The sequence below is a fragment of the Astatotilapia calliptera genome, chromosome 18, assembly GCF_900246225.1.
Source record: "Astatotilapia calliptera chromosome 18, fAstCal1.2, whole genome shotgun sequence".
In the NCBI taxonomy this organism is placed as follows: Eukaryota; Metazoa; Chordata; class Actinopteri; order Cichliformes; family Cichlidae; genus Astatotilapia; species Astatotilapia calliptera.
Window position 1 is genome coordinate 22,222,333 of NC_039319.1, and position 20,656 is coordinate 22,242,988.

At 41.7% G+C, this 20,656-nt stretch overlaps 1 protein-coding gene across 3 annotated transcripts in view; it reads left to right on the top strand.

The window, feature by feature from the left end:
* LOC113011381 (ephrin type-A receptor 3-like) overlaps positions 1 to 14,166 on the top strand; it is a 79,293-nt gene extending 65,127 nt beyond the window's left edge. Inside the window, exons 14-19 of one of the 3 annotated variants that reach the window (XM_026150908.1) lie at positions 3,923 to 3,984; positions 6,574 to 6,783; positions 8,192 to 8,341; positions 8,533 to 8,726; positions 9,595 to 9,735; positions 9,916 to 14,166. In XM_026150908.1, coding sequence (XP_026006693.1) covers positions 3,923 to 3,984; positions 6,574 to 6,783; positions 8,192 to 8,341; positions 8,533 to 8,726; positions 9,595 to 9,735; positions 9,916 to 10,015 — 857 coding nt within the window. In that variant the 3' untranslated portion in view covers positions 10,016 to 14,166. The remainder of the gene's footprint in view (positions 1 to 3,922; positions 3,985 to 6,573; positions 6,784 to 8,191; positions 8,342 to 8,532; positions 8,727 to 9,594; positions 9,736 to 9,915) is intronic. The other 2 variants (XM_026150909.1, XM_026150910.1) reach the window with 2 other exon arrangements.
* Positions 14,167 to 20,656: the final 6,490 nt, after the last annotated feature.

Sequence of the window (20,656 nt, forward strand, 5' to 3'; positions counted from 1 at the left end):
TGATGTGCCAATAGTAAAAGTACTATAAGTATCTTTAGTAAAAGTGTGGCTGATTCAACCAAAGTTGTGGTAGTAGTAACAAATCTGGCACAGTTCTGGCACAATATTCTGACTATCAGTGTGAGTGTATGTGTGTCTGTGTTCACTGCTTAAAACCTCATAAGCCTTCATCCGCTCCTATGTGTCACACTAATAACCTGCTCTGCTGTCTATCACCTGATTGCTGCTATTGTCATGCTAATTAGAGGGCCACATGCAGAAAAGGAAGGGGAAAAAATGCTCTTTTTTTCTGTCTGTCTCACTGCACATCAGAAAAGTGCAGCAATCTACCCCCATCCCATCATCCCCTCCTCCCTGCCCCTCTCCATCTCCTTATCTCCTTTTTATCTCCACCGTCCCTCATTTTATCCATCCATCCTCTATGCGTTTTACAATCGCTGCAACAATTGGCCCATTTGGAAAACCCTCAATTACCGAAGTCCTTCTCATCTGACACACACACACACACACGCACGCACACGCACAAACATTAAAAAGGCTGCTCTACAAAGGTGCTGTTAAACCCTGCAAAACCACATTTTCCTCTCGTCTTCTGTTTGAAGAAACTAGTGATTAGTTTTAACTGTGTACCTTTGTGCGCTGAACAATAGGTGTTTCAATATTTCCTGTCAGACTCTTTGAAAGTATTCTGAATATGCATGTAGCTTTGTAGATTGGACTGCACAGACAACGACACGGGGAAGCGGGAGAAAAGGTGACAACGGGATGTGGGGAAGCAGGGGGCATGGATGGATGAGAGAGGATACAAGAGGGAGGAAATGAAAGAGGATGGGGCTTGGGAATAAATGAGGGTGATGGGGGAAGATGTGCAAAGAGATTTGAGGAAAGGAGGGAGCAGATAGAGGAGAGGAGAGATGGAGAGGAGACAAACGTGAGGAAATGAGAGGAGATGAGAAAGCAAAGAGGGAGGAGGAGAGGTGAAGAGAGGAGATAAGGTTATTGAGTTTCTGTCTTTCTGTTGCTCCGCTCCCCCACAACCTCGCGTGGCTCTTCCCAGAACAGAGATCTGTCCTGTGTTAAAAGCATTGTATAATTTAGTTCAGACCCTTAACATTAATCAATACAGCAGTTATTTCATTTTCTCGTTTGTACCTTGGGCCGCCTCATTCAATAATGCGGTAATGCGGCCCACTGGCGCACACACAGAGTCTATCACTTTCGTTTACGCTCGCACCAACACGCACAGAAACAGCCTCTCATAATGTAATTTGCCAGATAGAGTGTATATATGTTGTCTCTATCACTTTCATATATACACGGCAATTCACAGATTCACACAAACACACGCATCTACACACACACGCACATGCGTGCAACGCCTAAATGATCCCACCTTTATCCCAGAGAGAGAAGAGACAACACTTTCTTCTTTCACTTAATAAAGTGATGTAAAATAAGAGCAAACTCCTTTCTGATCCATTTCATTACACACTAAAGCACACAAAACATCAAGACCCAATCTGCAGTCTGCACTAAAATACACATACACGTACGTGCATACAGTGGGAGGCACTTTCGGCTCTGCAAACGGATGCGTTAATTCTGAAGCCAATGAAAGGCAATAAATTCGAATGAATATGAATGTGATTAGTTAATTATGTGCTTTCAGGAGGAAATTGAGGAGCGCCTGCGAAGATTTGGCTGAGAGAGCTCCATGACGAGCTGAAGTGAAGTGTGAATGGCATGTGATGAAGTTGCTGCAAGAAGTAAAAGGGATTCATTGTACCGTTGAGTGTGTGTATGTGTGCACGTGTGTGTTTGCATGAGCACCTGACAAAAAATAGATGAAATGAGCTAATATATAACATGAGTGCGTGTGTGTGTGTGTGTGTGTGTGTGTGTGTGTGTGTGTGGCCGTTTCATTGGTAACCTCTGTTATCTTTTAGAGTTGGAGGGGTAATTCTGTATGGCAGGTGTACAGATGATGGCTAGTGATAGCAGTGTGTGTGTGTGTGTGTGTGTGTGTGTGTGTGTGTGTGTGTGTGTGTGTGTGTGTGTGTGTGTGTGTGTGTGTGTGTGTGAGTACATGCCAGACTAACACGGCCCACAAGGCAGAGACAAAAGGATGAATGTGTTTCATTGTGCTTCACTCTTGACCGCTTCCAACACTGCAAACCTGAGGGCAGTCTTCACTTGTAGCATACATACATGCTGCTGACACCCATGTAACACACACACACTCAAACACATAATTGGTTTTTAGGGTTAGTTTTTTACAGCTCTTTTCCATTTCATGGCTGTCTGCTTTGTAGAATACCATATGCACAGATGCTTGTCGCAGAATTACATACATGCATTCACGTTTATGGAGTCCACAAAGTGCAATTAAGTATTCGCAAAAACTGAAACAAACACATCTCGTGCAGGTAAACAAAACGGTATGAAGAGTCAGCGCTTCTTTCAGTCATCATTCAGGATCAGATTATTGCCAGTGCTGCGTTTACATGCGCAGACGCACGCATACGTTCTCCACCTATGATCTGAGCTGAAATCAAACAGTCATCATTGAGTTGTCTCACCCCTGAGTTCAGTTCTCCTTTTCTCTGTCTCTCTCTCTCACACACACACCCACGCACACACACAAGCACAGCGACAGGCCACACACAACACAGGCCCCGTGTGGAGATAAATGTGACCAGCAGTCCTCACCCCCAGCAGAAGAAAATCCAATTCTCTTTCACTTTTATCCCTGAGACTAATGTTACTGTCAAAGAAGACACCACCACCAGAGACCGGCCAACTCTGTTTGTGTGTGTGTGTGTTTGCTGTGGTGAGATACTGAATTCATTTAAGGTGATGTATTGCTGTCTTTACCTACAATCTTACTGTAGGCCTCGGTGGTGTTGTTCCTGCCTTTTCACGACATGCTTTTGACCCATCCTCCCACCATCCCTCCGCCTCTCCTCTCGTCTCTTCTCCCCTGCTTTCCCTTTCTTCTTCTTTATCGTTCTCTTCTCTCGCTCATCCATACTTTCCTTTCCTCCTTTTTCCTCCTGTCTCCTCATTGCTTTCAGACCCCACCCTTCCATCATTCCCCATCTTCTCTGATCCAATGGTTTTTGTCTTTCTTGAGCTTACTTGAGCTAAGTACTTCGATGCATACAAGCAAGAAAGACTCTTTTTAAAATACTTTTTCCCTCATTTATCTTTCCCTTAGGTTTTTTTCCCAACATCTCTGAGGCCTGATTTGGGAAACGTGACCTATTCATCATGTTTACAAGCTACTCACACACCCACCTACATACACATACGCACAGTCATTTGTAACTGCACATTGTATGTTTGTTTGTGATTGGCAAAGCTCGGCTGTAGGGGGTGGTACCAAGGGAGAACCCCCTTAAAGCACGGACAACTGCAGTTTTTGGTATTCGTGTGTGCGTGCATGGGTGTGTATGTGATTGCAGGTACTTTGTTAATCATTTGTAAGCCGCACCAGATGCCATGCAGGGGACCATAGTGCACAGGGCCTGTCAGTCAACCCACGCCTTCATCACACATACACACTCATGCAGGTGCAGGTGCACAGCGATCCAACAACACAACCCCCTTCCCTTGAGGCTGATTAGTATTCATGAGATCTCAGGAGGCCCCCTTAAACTCACTCACACACACACACACATATTCTGGTGGATTGGTCTATTCTAATTATCTCCTGGCGTTTATGGAGAGGGCTGATTAGAAGCTGTCAGTGTGACTGATGACGACATGCCATGCTATCCCCTAGAGAGAGACGGAGACGGAGGGAACGGCTGGTCACAGCTGTGGACTCTGCCTCCTCTCTGTCCTCGGCTCTTTATAGTTTGTGTATTTCTTCCTTGTAACTCAGCCTTACTAACAGCTGTCTTGTAATGTTCCTCTGTAGGTAAGCCAGTGATGATCATAACGGAGTTCATGGAAAATGGATCTCTGGACACTTTCCTCAAGGTGAGTCACGGCTCAGCTGGAAGGAATACATCTTTTCTTCCAAGGTCAGGGCCACGAGTCTTTACAGATGCCACAAAGAAAATGATGTCCCAGCTGAAGAGACATTGAAATTTTAAGTTGTTGTTCATCTCTTAAAGCTGAAGAATTCATTCCACCAACACTTTGGTGGAATTATTTTAAGTAGTTTTCAACAAAATATCTATAAAGGCTTTTGTTGTACAGAATCTAAAATTATTATGTTCTTTATTATCGGGTAAAAGGTGGGAAACACCTGACATTTTTTTTAATAAAAAAGACACATTTTCACTTAATGGTACAGTTAAAGGAGGATAATATCACTGTCGTCATGGTTACAATATATAGAGAATTTAAGAAGGGTTTGTAGTCATGTTATGAGCACGAACACAAACAATTTGGGGGGGAAAAGCAAAGCAAACAGAAACATTTAGATGGGTAATGTTTTCCTCACACAGTTTTTGATAATCGGTCAATGAAATGCACTTAGAGTCCATATTCCAGGGGGGAAAACTGCATCCGAATGCTGACTGGTAGGCAATAAAACAAAGAAAGTATATTGCTTTTTGTGCATTTTGCTCTGTCAGGATATATATTAAAAACAACAATGAAACTGTAGCGGTGGCTTCTGTTTTAACTTTAAGTAACAGATTTCTATGTGAATATTTTTATTTAATCGACTGAATACTTTAATGAACTACTCAGACGGCAAAGATAGCATTATGAAAATGTTAAAATTGTGATATCTACAAGCACAAAATAGAAATATAGTAGAAGTAGTAAAGATTGTGTAGTAAATTAGCTGAATCACGGTTTCCATACACCGAGCTGAACAGATTTAGATTCAGTGTCGTTTGTCAGGCAGTAAATTCACTGCAGTGCTCAGAGCCATTAAGGCTGTGATGATAGACCCATTGCTTAATATACACCAATCCTGGTAGCAAACTGAAGCAAAACACAGTAAAAGCAAAAAAAAAAATGGCTCAGGCACAGTGTGACTGCCACACACAGCCACACGTTTTGTGTGAGAGCATGTACTGTAGCGAGGGTCCTAAACGTGTCCACAGGGAGCAGTATAAACATGGAGTCATCTTTATAGTTGGTTATAGTTTACGGTCCATTAAGTTCCTAATTTTTTTGTTCTGTTTTTTGAGGTAACAAAAAATATATATTATTATAAAATAACATGCCCAAATTAGCCTAATATTCCCGCTTCTTGCTTCTCTCATCTCTTTCATTCATCTCATTGTCAGCCTCTCTGGCCTGCATTTGTCTCATCTCTCTTTCCCTGTCCTCTCCACTCTTCCTCCTCTTTACTGGCAATGCAACGTGGTGGGCAGATTGATAGAGGAAGTCTGTAGGTTTGTTAGACAGTCCAATCAATCAGCATCTCACAAAACCACCAGCTAATTAACTTAGTCCACAGCTGCCGAGGGAGGGAGTGAGAGAGAGAGAGAAAAGAAACGATAGAGGAAGAGGGTGTAGGGGAGGCACAGATGCAGAAAGATGAAGGAAGATGGATGGAGAGATCGAGACTGAGTCAAAGTATTACAGAGTTTCTCCCTCTCTGAGACACAGTCTTGAGGAGAGACAAAGATGGATGGAGAGAACAAAGAGACAGAGGAAGGAGAGTTGATATAAAGGAGAGAGGGTGACTGATAACATGAATGGTTTTTTAACGGGGACCATTGGCCCAGGGCAGAAATAATTGGCACAGGAAGGTGAGCTGGACCATCATCGATCAACGGCCTCCACTCTCTGCCAAAGACAGCTCAAATCTGAAATCCAGTGAGCTCTGCATGGGCACGCGGTCAGCGTTTGAGAGGAAACTTTTGTCTCCTCTGTCAGGTCCAATCCTCTGCAAGTTGGATTTCTATGTGATCCTCCATTGATCCCTGGAAGGCGACATCCATCTTTTGCTTGCCATGCTCCAAAGGGAGGTTAAACTGTGGGGTTAGCTGGATCTAAAAGAGATTCACAGCCTTACACCAGGACATTTGCTAAGTGTGTATTGCTGACACTGCGGAAGCTCAAATCCTGGGACTTACTGGTCATTTGGTGACCACAGAATAACATTTTACTCATATAATCTGACGGCAGACGTTTTCCACTTCAGTTGACATTTAAGCCTGTGTGGGGCTGTCATGATTTACAATGAGCAGGTAAGCAATGGAATTTACTGAACACATTGCTTGTATTATGAATACGGTGTATTATTTAAACATGAAGGGATGGATATTAAAAAGTTGCCATTTGTCAAAGTTTGACAAATTGTGTTAAATTTTACTTTTGGGAATATTATCCAAGTATTATGGATCTACCAGTTTTCTGCTGCCCCAAAACAAATGTTTCAGCAAAGCCTACCAATCAGAAGAAAGTGGGCTTTTAAAGGCATTAAGAGCTAAAACAGTGGATAAACTGATGGTTGCATAAATGGCCAGTAAAAGAAAACCAAGGATGAATAAAGATACGCTGAACTGCGACTCGTGTAAAGATTCTCTAGTGGAGTCCCAGGACAGAAATACTAGAACTGGGCACAATTCAATCAACCTTTCTCTTTGGTCTTCCTTCCAGAAACATGACGGCCAGTTCACGGTGATCCAACTCGTCGGCATGCTCCGTGGTATCGCTTCAGGTATGAAGTACCTGTCAGACATGAGCTACGTGCACAGAGACCTGGCAGCTCGAAACATCCTGGTGAACAGCAACCTGGTGTGTAAGGTGTCCGACTTTGGTCTGAGCCGAGTTCTGGAGGACGACCCAGAGGCCGCCTACACTACAAGGGTAAGACACACTCTCACAGTGGAGCCAGCTAAGGCAAAACACTGTAGACGGAAAGCTTTCATGCACTCGTCACTATTGAGATTTCCACTTTCAGGAAGTTCAAATTAGTTTTACTGCACGGTGTGCAACCGGAATACAGTCTTAGATGCAAAGTGGGCACTCTGCCTCTCCACATTCCCAGTATTCTCAGCAGTGACCTCACTGGCCCTTTTCTTCAAGGATGCAAGCTCAAGCTTTAATAAGTAAGAAAAAAGACAATGTCTTGAATGTACGGTTTCACACTATACTGCATTGGGCAAGTGTGTTTTGAACATTGTTCTACAAAGGCTTTCACAGCCAATACCATAAACCCATGCTGTCAAGTCAAATCACAGCAGTCTTTGGCAACGAGAGCATCCTCTCACTGAGCTCGGAGAGAATGGAGAAACTTAAATGTCAGTAAGTTAAACCACTGCGTAGTAACTCATCTAAAATGTCCACAAGGAGATGACATTATTCATATTCATAGGAAGGGTTGGATGTTATTTTTAATATGGCATTAGCATTGCCCTGGGAGGAGTGTATCAGCCGCTGACTGCTCTATTGAAATCACACACAAACTCCTACTGATGTCAGGAGACGTAGATGGAGAGCTGCAGGCACTGAGGGGTGCAGGGGGGAGTAGGTGGGGGTTGTAGAGCCCGAAAACGAAGATGATTCAGGAAGAGAACAGAGAGCGAGAGAAAGGGGGGAAGGTGGCAGAAGGATGGAGTAAGCGTAGTTAGGAGGGGGGAGATAAAGGGGTGCGGTAGGTGTGTACAGAGGTGGAGGAAACAAAAGTACAGTGCAGAGTGACTTGGAAGCTTTGCCTTTTATTTGACTTTGACCGAGCAGAGATGGGGGATGCTAGGTGGTGCAGAGGCAGCTGCCGCATGTTAAAAAGCTGAACGGAGCCTATAGAGGTACAATGTGTCTGTGTGTGTGTGTGTCAGAGTGAAAGAGAGCGAGAGCTCTTGCTGCCTATTGTGTGTATACAGTGGGCTATATGAATCCTTTTGATCTGAGGATTGACGACAAAGGCAGGGGCGGTGGTGCAGGGAAAAAAAGATAACAGAAGAAAGACAAGTATAAGAACAAACACTGGAGCAAACATTAACCCCTGTTGTCATATTAAAGCAGAGCGCTGCTTAGTGTATAACCTCTCCTGCTCTGTTCCTAAAAACAGCACTGCACCAGGCTTCTTTGCAGCAACCATTTTATAATTTGTTTTCTCTCCTCTACAGTACTCTGCTGTATCTTGATTTATTACAGCGCTAATACAACAGCCTTGAAGTATTCACTCTATTATTGGCAGCACGATGCAGTGGGCCCAGAGCGGCTGATATTCAGTATGTGAATAAATGCTGACTGCCTCTGGGACCATTTACAGGGAGGGAAGATCCCCATCAGATGGACAGCTCCAGAGGCAATAGCCTACAGGAAGTTTACCTCAGCAAGTGATGTGTGGAGTTACGGCATTGTCATGTGGGAGGTGATTTCATATGGAGAGAGACCCTACTGGGAGATGTCCAACCAGGATGTGAGTCACACATAAACACACGGTCTCAGGTTCGATGTTAATCAAATTAGTGCACTTACACAGTGCTGCCAGCGATAAAGAGCTACTTTTTCAGTCTTCAGTAAAATTCCTATCTATAACAACAAGTTTGCACATTTTACATTTTTCCTGTATAGTACTGATCACAGAACTCGATACCTCTCTCCCTGCAGGTGATCAAAGCAATAGACGAAGGCTACCGTCTTCCTGCTCCTATGGATTGTCCTGTGGTGTTGCACCAGCTCATGCTGGATTGCTGGGAGAAGGGGCGAAGCGACAGGCCAAAGTTTGCACAGATTGTCACAATCCTGGACAAGCTCATCAGAAACCCAGCCAGTCTCAGAGAGCTGGCAAACAGCTCAGCATGGTCAGTGAGAGAAAGATGTGAATTATGACTGCAAATTTCACTGATAAATCTTGGCACGCCTGGATTAAATTGTAGAGTAGAGGTACAAAGTGCAAAGCAGTAAATGAGGTGACATGAAAGAACATTATTATCTTTTATAAACAAATCCGTATTTATGAAATGGAAATGTATTGATACAGACTCGCGTGCTTGTTTCACATTCAGTGTAGATGCCCCTAATCCCCAGTTATATTGCACTCATCCACTGAATATAATTATTTGTGCATTTGCATTTTGTAACTTCAGGCATTTAGCTAACCCTCAGAATGAAAACAGCATGCAGACGTTCCAATCCCTTTCCACTCCGACATACTCAACAGAAAAAAACAAATGCAGAACACAGCAGACTCAGAGAACTATGTAACAAGACGAAAAGACTTACACGGGCTTACACAAAAGCATATACTGCACTATGTAAGTGAATATTGTAAGTTCTTTTAGCAAAAAAGATTGTGTTACCTTTGAGTGTGCAATGACAAATAGATCATTTCTAACAATTTATAAGAAAAAAAAGCAAGCAAACAAGTCAAGGGTTTTATAAGTAATACCACACAAGCTTGCTCTGGGGTGAGGGCAGCATTAATCATACTTACCCGCTAATGGTTGGGTTTAAAGTTTATGTTTTTCTTTTCAGCGGGGATTTGAGGCTGTCGTGCTGCGGTCATTGCAGAATTATAATGATTCTGTCGGCAGAACCAAGACTGATGCGAATAGTTTTTATTTTTACGCACAAATTATTGACTTCGGCAGTGACAACAAACTGTTTTTCTAGCCATAAACCGGCCAAAGCTTCATTGAATTTGTATTTGTGTTTTTTTAAAAATCCCAGCAGGGAGGACCCGTCCACGCCAGAGTTCAGTGTTAATACAGTGGATGAGTGGTTAGATGCTATCAAGATGGGCCACTACAAGGAGAACTTTTCCAGTGCTGGATATGTCAGCTTGGACTCTATCCTTTACATCAGTGTCAGGTGCAGACTTACAGGATTTTCAGCATGAGTAATAACACAATCTACTTTGGTGTCATTTGAATGTGAAGACAGTGAATTGGACATGAAACTTGGTATTTTAAATGTAAAACAGATGCATTTTCTTCGTAACAAAATAGCTTCGTAATACTTTGCCTGTATTTTTTTGTGTTTTCCATCTAGTGAACTGGCTAAGATGGGAGTGTCCCTGGCTGGCCACCAGAAGAAGATTTTGTCCAGTGTGCAGAGCCTGCAGACCCAGGGGACGCACGTCCAAGTATAACACTTTCAACATTAGAGAAACACGAGGAGACAAAGTCAAACTGGATGCCCCTGTTAAGAGTTTCCCCACAGCAACAGAGTTGTGATGTAAGCTCTGTGCTTGGGCCTTCTTGGATTTTGAGACACATTAAGATGGAGACGACATGGACGTTTGCCTCCTTCACCTTCTCGCAGTTTCCCCATTTGTACCATCCTTGGTGGGCACTTCTGGCTTTAGCTCTCAGAGTCCCAGCAATACGGTCACCATTATGGAGCATCAAAGAGACACATTTCCAACTGCAAGGCTGCACCTGAAGCATCCCTGATCATTTCACACCGTGTCAACTCAACAAAACAGGAGGGGAAAAGACTTTAAACAAAAGAAATGACAAAAAAACAAATTAGAATATAATATCACTGTCTGTTAGGTGTACAGTTGTTTTTTCTGTCATTTTGTTGGCTTTGAGTTTTCACCTTGAAGAGTTTAAAAAGGGTCAGATGGTATGTACATGTGTAGATATATGTTTATATGGGCTGTGTGTCTCACAACCATAGAGATGGACCTAAAGTTTGTATTGTTGGTGAGGTTTATAGGCTCAACCTTAACAGACGTAATTACTTAGTACGCGTGTGGCCCCTTGCATTGCTCTCTGTACACAGAAAGCCAGTGAATGAGCCAAGATTTTGAATGAAATGAATGTTTGGGTTTGGGGAGAGGGGAACTGAAAAACTGGACCTTTAGGGATAGAGAGGGATATAGATTTGCTAGCTCACATAGGATGGAACTATGATTCGTTTTTAAATAGTGTATTGGACCAAGACCAGGGCTTCCTTAGTGACTGCTCCCAGACACACTTCCATAAAAACTATACCCAGTGCATGTTTGCAAGTACTCTTGCATTTACAGTACAACCTAACTAACAGCAGAGAATACAGCAGAAACAGCTACGGTGCAGTTAGCACAGAGAAAATGTTACTCTTCCGTCGTCTTTTCCAAACAGCAGTCTATCACAGGTGTTATAGTATGGTGTTGTTGCAAACACTTCAGCCCAGAAGTTTGCCTTCCAGTATTTCAGGTATGTTAAGAGGTTTATAGTGTTTTGTGAAGAGCAAAGTTGATGCAGACAGATGTCAGGACAGATGTCGTGACAGACTTGACACTGTTAAGGACGTATGACTTGTTTTTCCAGTGTTGTGCCATGTACAGTAACTTTGAAATGTTCATCTAAATAACGACCCACCATTCCAACTCTATGGTTTTCTTTCATCAGTTCCCGTGGCTGGATGGTTACACAAGGCCAGTTAGAATAATTACAGTGGTTTGTATTTTCCAAATAGTCTGCTTGATGAAAAGAAGCATTGGACCCTTTTTCAGCAAAATGAAATAGAAGCAGTGTTGACTTTCAGCGGTGCCACCACAAGAGGGTAAATTTGACTTTAAAAAAAAGAAAGATGATTTGTGCGTGTTGTATTCTATCACTTCCCTGGTATCTGTCATTTTCAACACCCTTATTTACAAAAAAATACCCATAACCTAAAGAAGCATTTTTTTCTGTATTAGAAGGAAACTGCAGCTTATCACAATAACTATCACAATAATTATACAGTAATATATGAAGGGACCCTCTTTGTGTACACTGTAATAATGGCACTGAACCCGCTTTTAGTGTATTTCTGCACCCAGTTTTAATATTTGTGGTACTCCATAGGACCAACAGTGGCATAAAGTACAGAATATATGATTGTATCATAGTGTAAAATATGTACAGTGTTGATTTCCAATGTTAGAATGTTTGTAATGATAACAATGATGATGACTATGATGTACTTTTATTGTGAAAAAGAGATTTCTGAAGTTCTCGTTCAGGGGTGGGTCATACAGAGGTGAAGGTGATACGTTGGTCTGAACAAAGGAATGTAGCATGGTGCAAAGCTTCAGCTTTTATTGACAGGTGAGAGTGACTGCAGTTTCTACTATAGCGTTAGGATGAGTAGAATGGACTTTCTTTATTGATACACTGGCTTCATTTGCATATCCACCTTAAAGAGTCGTTACATGCACTTTTTTGACCTTGGACTGCATACAACACAATTTTAAAAAGATGCTTGTTCAGGAGAGGGAAGGACGAAAAGTCTAACACGAAAAATCCTCCATTTAAACTTGGATCTGATATCACAGATTGAACATTTGCTCTCTCCTTACCCTAGAAATGATAGCTGAGCTTAGCAGACTTGTCAAGCATTGCATTTCTATACATGCTGCAGTAGTTTGCATGGTATAAGAGTATTTTTAGAGGGTGAAGAGTATGAAGGGTAATGCTGCTTCCCTAAAGTCAAGAGCAAAAGAGTAAAAGTGTAAGAAATGGTTTCTGCAGCATGTTTGTCGGAACTAATGTAAGTGAGCTGTGACTGTTAGCTTATCTATTAGCTTTGTAACAAGACTTTACTTCAAAGGCTAAGAAGTACATCTTTTACTTACTAAATTTCTTTATTTTCTGGAGTTACAGGGTATTTTAAATCCAGTACATGTATATGTCCAATCAGTACATGTGGCTTTGGAAGTCACCTGGAAACTCAGTTAGCCAAGAGAGACCTTAGCTAAGGCGATAGACGGTATAAAAGATGGACGTAGCCAATGTGCTTACATACTTTTGTGTGTGAAGTTCTGCTTTGAAGCCCCAAGGTGTGTGTTTACCTCATCATCATCTTGGCATTTTTAAACTGGATTTAATGAGGGAAAACCACACTCTCATTTGCTAATGGCTTGTCAATCACATGTCATTAGCCAGTGATCATATTCTGAATAATAATAATGAATTATGCTATTCATTGTATTCAGTATGCCTTCAAATGAGTCACCGTTCCTCATACTGAGGAAACTGTCCCCTGAGGTTAGAGAAGAGTGACATTTTTCTATCAACTCCTACAAGACTGGAAGTGTTTTTGCAACCACCAGTATCAACCCCAGTGGCCAATAAATAGAATGTAGATTTAAAGTCCTTTTCGGACCCAGAAGCTATCTTCATTTTTTGTACCGCCTCTGACTAAACCTGTAAATTTACTTGATTAGTTATCTACAACAGATAAAATGTGCCCCTGGTGGTTGTAATTTAGCATATTGTTATTCTGAAGTAGAAACCTACGTTTGTCTAACGTTTCAAAAATATAATTAGTAACATGCACCATGCTAGAAGGGAAATCCAGACAGGCCTGATAGTTATAAAATCTGAGCCACTCTGCTGCCAGTGAAAAGTTGCTTTTTTAATTGTGTTGTTCGGCCCCAATGTTTTAGTACTAGTAAAATAGAGGCGTGACAAACTGTTCTGCTTTTTTCAGCATAAGCCGCAGATGCAAATTCAGAGTTTGAAACTGTTCATTCTACTCTTGCTAACTCTATGATTTCACTCTAGCGCACTACCCGTGACCGCTGGCCTTTTAGATGCCTTATTTTCTGAGCTATTTTTCTGTTTTGTTGCCCTATACAGGGGATATTGAGAGTAAAGTGTATTTATCTGTGTTCTTAAGGTAACCTCACATTAACACCCTGGTTTTATAACATCCCAGAGGCCCCCTCAAACTGTACCATCATAACTTCCATACCTTTAAGTAGATACTATTAGAACCGTCACACATGAAGACCTGTAAAAGTGGACGGGGAAAATCACAGTGTTGTTATTTATTTGCAAATTATGAATATGATTGGCTTTCAGTTCTTTTCTTTATAAGTGCCAAATTCCTCTTGCATTTTTAACATTATGTTACTGCCTGCAAAATAATGGTGAATTGTTGACATTGTCCTCTTTTTGACCCACTTATTCATCAGCACTCTCACTTTAGAAGAAACCATTTTGGTTTCTACTCTGAACTCCCTGGTTTTTATCACTTTTCACCATGTCAAGGTTAGCTATGTGGGCTGGTTTGCTTGAACTTAAATACAGTGTTTGTATCCATTCTCCACAAAGTCTGTATCGTAAATGTTAATGAGTGATTCTCATCTGAGACTTTTAGCACTCTATCTCCCTCTTTGTCCTCCTCTCTCTCTTTGTTTGGCCATCATACAAGGCTTATTTGTCCCCATGCCAATTTCCTCTGCGTTGCTTGTTGTAAAGGGTGTAGGCATTTTAATGTCTTTCATGTCGCTGTAATAAATATGCTAATATTTCTAATTTCTCACCTGAAGCCTGCAGTGTCTTTTTCTTCAACACATTTCCTGCTTGTCTTGCTCCCTCAGAGAGAAAATCCCAGAGAAGATTGAAAAAAACTTACAAATATTATATATACAAAAAAAATATAGTCCCAGCATTCATCTAACGTTTTATTTTACTTATTGAACTGAGCTACTAGGTGCTTCTGGGCAGGTGTAGATGATGGCTTTCGGTTCATTTATAGTTGTCACGTATCGCATAAAACGCATCTCATTGGGTCGGCTGGTATTCCATTAATTCCATATTCTCAGCCTTGGCCTTGTATGTGTTGACAGTAATGACAGTAATGTTGCTATCACTACACTATCGAGGCTGATATATATACTGATAGTGAGTCCCATTACAGTAGATGCTTGCTGATGTGAACACTGCTCTACACACCATCCCCACTGTCAGTAACACTGAAACCAATGAGCTCATATATATTGCCACAGTAATCCTTGGATTACTGTGGCACTTGGATATAATATAAAGCATGCATGTAGAGAAAGTTCCCCATGGAGAAGAAGGCTGGAAGCCACTATTAAGGAAGAAGATGGGCACATGAGAGACAGGTCCTGGATGAAAAGGAAGGACAATAAAATATCTACAACAGTGATGGCAAACAACACCAGCGCCAAGTGGCTGGTGGACCTAAGATCCAATCACAGCACCTTCCATGAGTCGGAGTGACATTAAAAAGGCAGATATCCAACAATGAGTCTCCGTAATGAAGGTCTGGACAGCACCGGGACCTAACATGATTCATGTCTACTGGCTAAAGTAGTTAACAGAAGTCAGTGGTCACCTAGCACCACAAATAAGGAAACTACTAACAGCAGCTACTCAGCCAGACTGGTTAACACAGGGCAAAACAATCCTGATCACGGCAGCCGATTACCTCCCTCACAACAACATAGAAGCTCCTCTCAGATATTGGAAATAACACCAAGCCAGATCCTGGTTGATAAAGCAGTACAACAGGGCTCTAAGATCAATTGGAACAACTTGACCCCCGCCTAGATTGACTACACAAAAGTATATGACAGACAGTATGTCTGTGAAGGGTCTCAGTCATCCAGGTCATGGTAGTCTAAGGAGCCTTGAGAGAAAAGTGTTTGGACTTCTTTAAGTTGCTTCTTTAAATTGCTTGAATCAACTTAAAGAAGTCCAGACACTTTTCTCTCCAAGCTCCTTAGACTATATGACAGACATGGATATTGGAGTACTTGGCATTATACAAGGCTAATAGTGCACTAATAGCATTCATCAGAAACCCAATTGGACTCCTAAGGACTGGATGCCAATTCCAAGGCAACTGCACAAATCATCAACAAATGAAGACAAATGAAGGTGATGCACTGTCCCCACTATTACATAAACAGATTCAGGAGTGATGCGACCATCAGCCACCTTCTATACATGAATGACATCGAACTGTATGCTGGGAGTGAACAAGATATTGACTGATTCACCTCACCAGGATCTACAGCAAGGTCATCGGGATGTCATTTGGGCTCATAGGTGTGGACAAATGTTTGGCAAGATAGGGAAGGTGATCTGGACTGAAAGGGTGGAATTACCAGGAGGTACAATAGCAAACATATAAGACGACGTCAAGTACTTAGGCTTCCCACAACAGGTACCATGATAAAGATGCACAAATCTTATCCATAGCCAAATACTTCCAGAAGGGGCTGAGAAACCAGTTGAATGGTAAAAATAAGAGCCACAATCCAGGATGAAACACTGAGCATCCCCAAACACATCATTAAGATGGCCCCCTGATATGAGCGGTTTGAAGAAAGCCTCAAACAGCTGAAGACTGACGGTGAGCAACAGGAGGAGGAACTATCATGGATGACCAAGCCCCTGCATGGGATGTAGCATTGACAGACGGAAGAAGTGGCTGATGTCAAGAAATCCTACAAGTAGCTAGAAAAAGCCAATGTAAAGGATAGTACAGAGGCTCTGATCATGGCAGCACAAGAATAGGCCTTAAACATCAGACCCATAGAGGCAGGTACAAGAAAAAACCCACCACATAGTAGCAACATGTAAGAAGCTAGTTGGGAAAGCATACACTGAGAGGCACAACCAAGCAGGTGGCATAGTGTACAGGAACATTGGTGCCACATACAGACTAGATGTCCCCAAACACCCCTGGTGAGTTCCAGACAGACAAGCAACTGCTGGCCAGCCAACAAGAAATAGTGTTGGGCAATAAGAAGCAGAAAACTGCATTTGTGATAGACATGGGAATGGCAACCACAAAAGCCAGAAAAATTGTCAAAACTATAAGAGTGACTCCAACAGCTCCAGGCCAGTCAGAGGTTTCTGTCCAGAAGCGTGCAATCATAGGAAAAGCTAAGATACTGCACAGAACCCTCAAACGCTGAGGCCTCAGGTTGAGGACCCAAGCTTGAAGAACAAACATATATTACCCCAGAGGGGACGAGAGAGAGATTTTTATATAAAATGCATTCTGTGAGAACAACCAAGGCAAGCAGTGCTTGTTAGTAAAATTTCAAAACAAACATCAATTAAAAACAAACTTGAAGCAATATTTCTACTGGTATCTCATCAGTTCTCATAGTATGATTCATAAAACATTAAGTCATGTTTTATGAATCATACTAATACAAGTATGATTTATAATAATAAGTGTATTGTTTGGATAAACTAACATGGCAAAGTATGTTTTCCATATATCCATTTTAATTAAATTCTCAATTAGTAGTAAATGCACTGCGCTTATATCACGTTTTTACCATAACAGCCTGAGTGCTCTACAGTGTTTTTGCCCATTCTCTTTCTCACTCTCTCTCAAACACACACACACACACACACACACACACAGCCGCAGCGAGAGCGAGAGCAATGGTAGCTTCGAGGGAAGGTGCTTGCCTGCCACTGGGAGACACTTTGGGTTCAGTGGTTTCACTGTCTGGCCAAAAGATTTGGCTCAGGGATTAAACCTCCAGTACTGATTAGTGGACAACTCACTCTACCACCTGAGCCAAAGCCACAGTGATGAGGTGAAGTTTTTATATGTTATATTCAGATGTAACCTACAACTCATTATCTCATTATTGTTCATTTTGAATATTTGATTATTGGTTTCTAACACATGATTACTGATGATGTTGTCTTGGGGGACTTATATACATTACCTGCAGATTTTTTTTTTAACAATCTTTGCCTAAATCACATTTAATATAACAGTTTAAAATCATATATGAGGAAACTAACTTAAAGTAACGTCCAGGTATATTATTATATTAGAAGAAATACTGAGGATTTAGTCTGTGTTTTGTCTGTCACATACTACTTACAGGTTTCAGATAAAAGAAATTCAGTCAGCTTTATTAATATATTTTTTTCCATATAAGACTTCAGTGGAACAAGAAAAAATACAAATGATGTGTAGATGAAAGTATTGTGAAGGGTTATTTTTCTGTATGTGTACCAAAGGGTGCAGTACAAAATTTTGTTTTGGTGAGTATCAGCCTACCATAAAATCCATGCATGGCTGGCAAATCCAAAGGTGTTTTATTTTGTTGTTTTTTTTGTCCCTAGCTCTGCTCTAATGGTGATAGCGCTGGTGAAATTCCCATCATAACATTCTTGAATGGCAATATAAAGCAGCCCAGCAACCACATCTTCATTATCAATGTGTGTGTGCTGTGTGTGTGTTCCTTACTGAGAGATAATTCTGTCTCAGGGGAAAGGGAAGGTCAGTGACTTCTGGCCTTGGTTAACCCCTTAATGCACTGGCCCAGTTGCTGTCACTCTATGTTACCACCATTACACCTCATTTAGCCCATCATATTGGGCTCCATATTCCCCTATCGCTCGCTCACTCCGTCTCCCTCTTTCAACCATCGCTACACACACGGACACACACACACACACTCACACAAGGCGTGACATGCAAAAAATGCAGGCCCTGTTCGCCATTTCCTCAGTATCTATCTCCTCCCACTGCCCTCTTCTTAATCTTCCTGCTGCCCTTGTGCATCCCCATTTTTTCCTCCCCCTTCCAATCCATCCTGTGCAGACAGACGGAAAGGTTGTGGCCAGTTCTCTGACCTCGACTACCCCATTATCTTCCTCTCCTTGCTTTTTCCCTTTTCTCATAGCTTTTTAATTCCCCTCACCTCCATCCATCTATACAACCACTCATCCATCCAAAACTTTTCTCCACATGGAGCTCTCTCTTTGAGGTTCATTGCCTCTTTCTGTCTTACTGCTATCACCATGGGTTTCCTCTCACCATTGAAGGCAGATCCATAACTTTGGGCTTTAGTCTCCAGGTGTCTCTGCAGGCGGAATGTCATCTCACATATTTGCTCTGGATAACAGAGGCTACCAGGAGCCAAAGGTTTACAGGATTGATTCATCATGCAGCTGCTATTGGCATCATGTGAAAAGGTCAGATGTCCCTATGGAGAACACTTTAAAAGGCCATTGGTGACTGATGAGCCTGTCATATTTGTATCACATACATGCACAAGCACTCTATCTCTCATCTCCAGTCTTTGCCTTTGTTTCTGTCCCTCTCCCTCTCTGTCTTTTTTTTTGTGATCCACAGACACACATGAACACATGGAAACACATTCCCCTGTGAATGGTAATTGGGCTCCTCTGTCATGATGTCAGGTGTGGGTTAGTGTCCCCTCATGTGCAACAGCAGCCATTAATATAACACAGAGGAGCAAACATCGATAGATCCACCACCTCGGCCAAGGGTCAGGCAAAGAGATCAATTTTATATATAATATTATCAGTTATAAGACTTTTTTGTGACTTCACCAACGGGACTAAGTCATTCTTTAACAATGCCTTGTCGAGCTTTTCTTTTCCAAAAAGCAAATTTTTTATTCTGCACATGTCAAATTCTGTGCTAACACGATTCTCATCAACCCACTGAAGTAATAGTGTCACAGCTCTGCTATAATGTGAAGTGAAATAAAGCTCAAATTGAGCAACTGAGATTCAACCATAATGGCACAAAAGCAGAATGCGTCATTATTGCAACATGAGCATAATATTTGCCACCGTCCTTAATTTGCTCAGAAATAAGTGGAAAAATATTATTCTGTTCCACAAAATGGGCCACATTTTTATTTTATTTTATTTTATTTTAAAAGGTGGTTAGATTAACTCAAACAATAAAAACTCTCACAGGAACTAAAAATATTCAGTATAGTTATTAGACTTTTTACGGAATTTCATTTAACATTATTTAGTTACTTTGAGTATTTGAGTTTGTGCAGCCAAAATGAGAGAAGTAGATAAAATCTGATCCACGAGGAAGATTTCATCAGTCATTGGCAAAAATCACAGAAGTTCCTGCTTTGCAGCTCTTGATTGCATTGCGTGTGTTCGCTCTAATCAAATATGGCCAAGTTCAGACAGGCTCAGTATTCCCCGGGTCTGAACACACATGCACACATCAGTGCTCTTCTGTCTCATGAGGTTTTAGTTTGCTATCAAAGCGATTTCCTGTCTCAAATTTTCATCAGTAATCAAAGTTCCTGATTGAATTTGAAAAGTGAGCCCGGCTCTATAAATCTCATTACATGCCTCACTCCCATCATGCCTGCTCTCATCAGCCACAGGAACGAGACGCCACCCCGGGTGTATGTCTGCGTCATGGTCTGAGTGTGTGTACAAGTTCTTGTGAATGCAGTAGAACAAGAAAATGGATGCTGCCAGGGCTGTGATTTCAGCTTTTTTCCTTCAGCAAATAGTAGAGTTTCACTGATAAAGCAATGAAAATCATTTAACAGAGAAACACTGAGATAAAAACTACACGGAGGCAAAGGCTCTGCAGTGACAGACTTGTCGTGGCCACTCTCAGTCTTCTCCCCCTCTTTTTGTCTCCTGTCTCTGTGAATTTAGGTGTGAACAATCTATCTCTTGTAGTAGTGGGTGTGGTCTCAGGAAACCCCTGCCAGGTTCACCTGTTTTCCATCATCAGTCGATGCAGTATTTAAACCCAGTCTCCACCAATCCACCACAGATTGTTATCCTGCTCATGTGGTAGTGTAGCTCAAGACTTTTACTTTGCTTACCTGTTTGATCAGTGTTCATCAGCCGTGTTCTTACCTGTTTGTGTCCTTTTACTACCCAGAAAACCTCCTAGAAAAGCCTGCATCACACTTACCTGTAAAACTTAAATATTGCAATACTGTAATATAGCAAGATCTAAATGAATAAAAAGGCAAAAAGGCATAACGATGGTGACAAGGCACTACCCCCTAAGAAGAGAGACCGTGCAGTGGAGTTGACCGCCTTGTAATCTATCCATGATTATCACAAATAAAACAAAAAAACTGAAGAATTTTCTAATGCTGTTTATTTTGACTCAAGCCAAACAGCTAACAAGAAACACAAAATCAGCACGAATTCTGCCTTATTGAACCCCTTTCTCCAAATCAGTAACAGATTTCGAAATGGAGCAGAGGCAGATA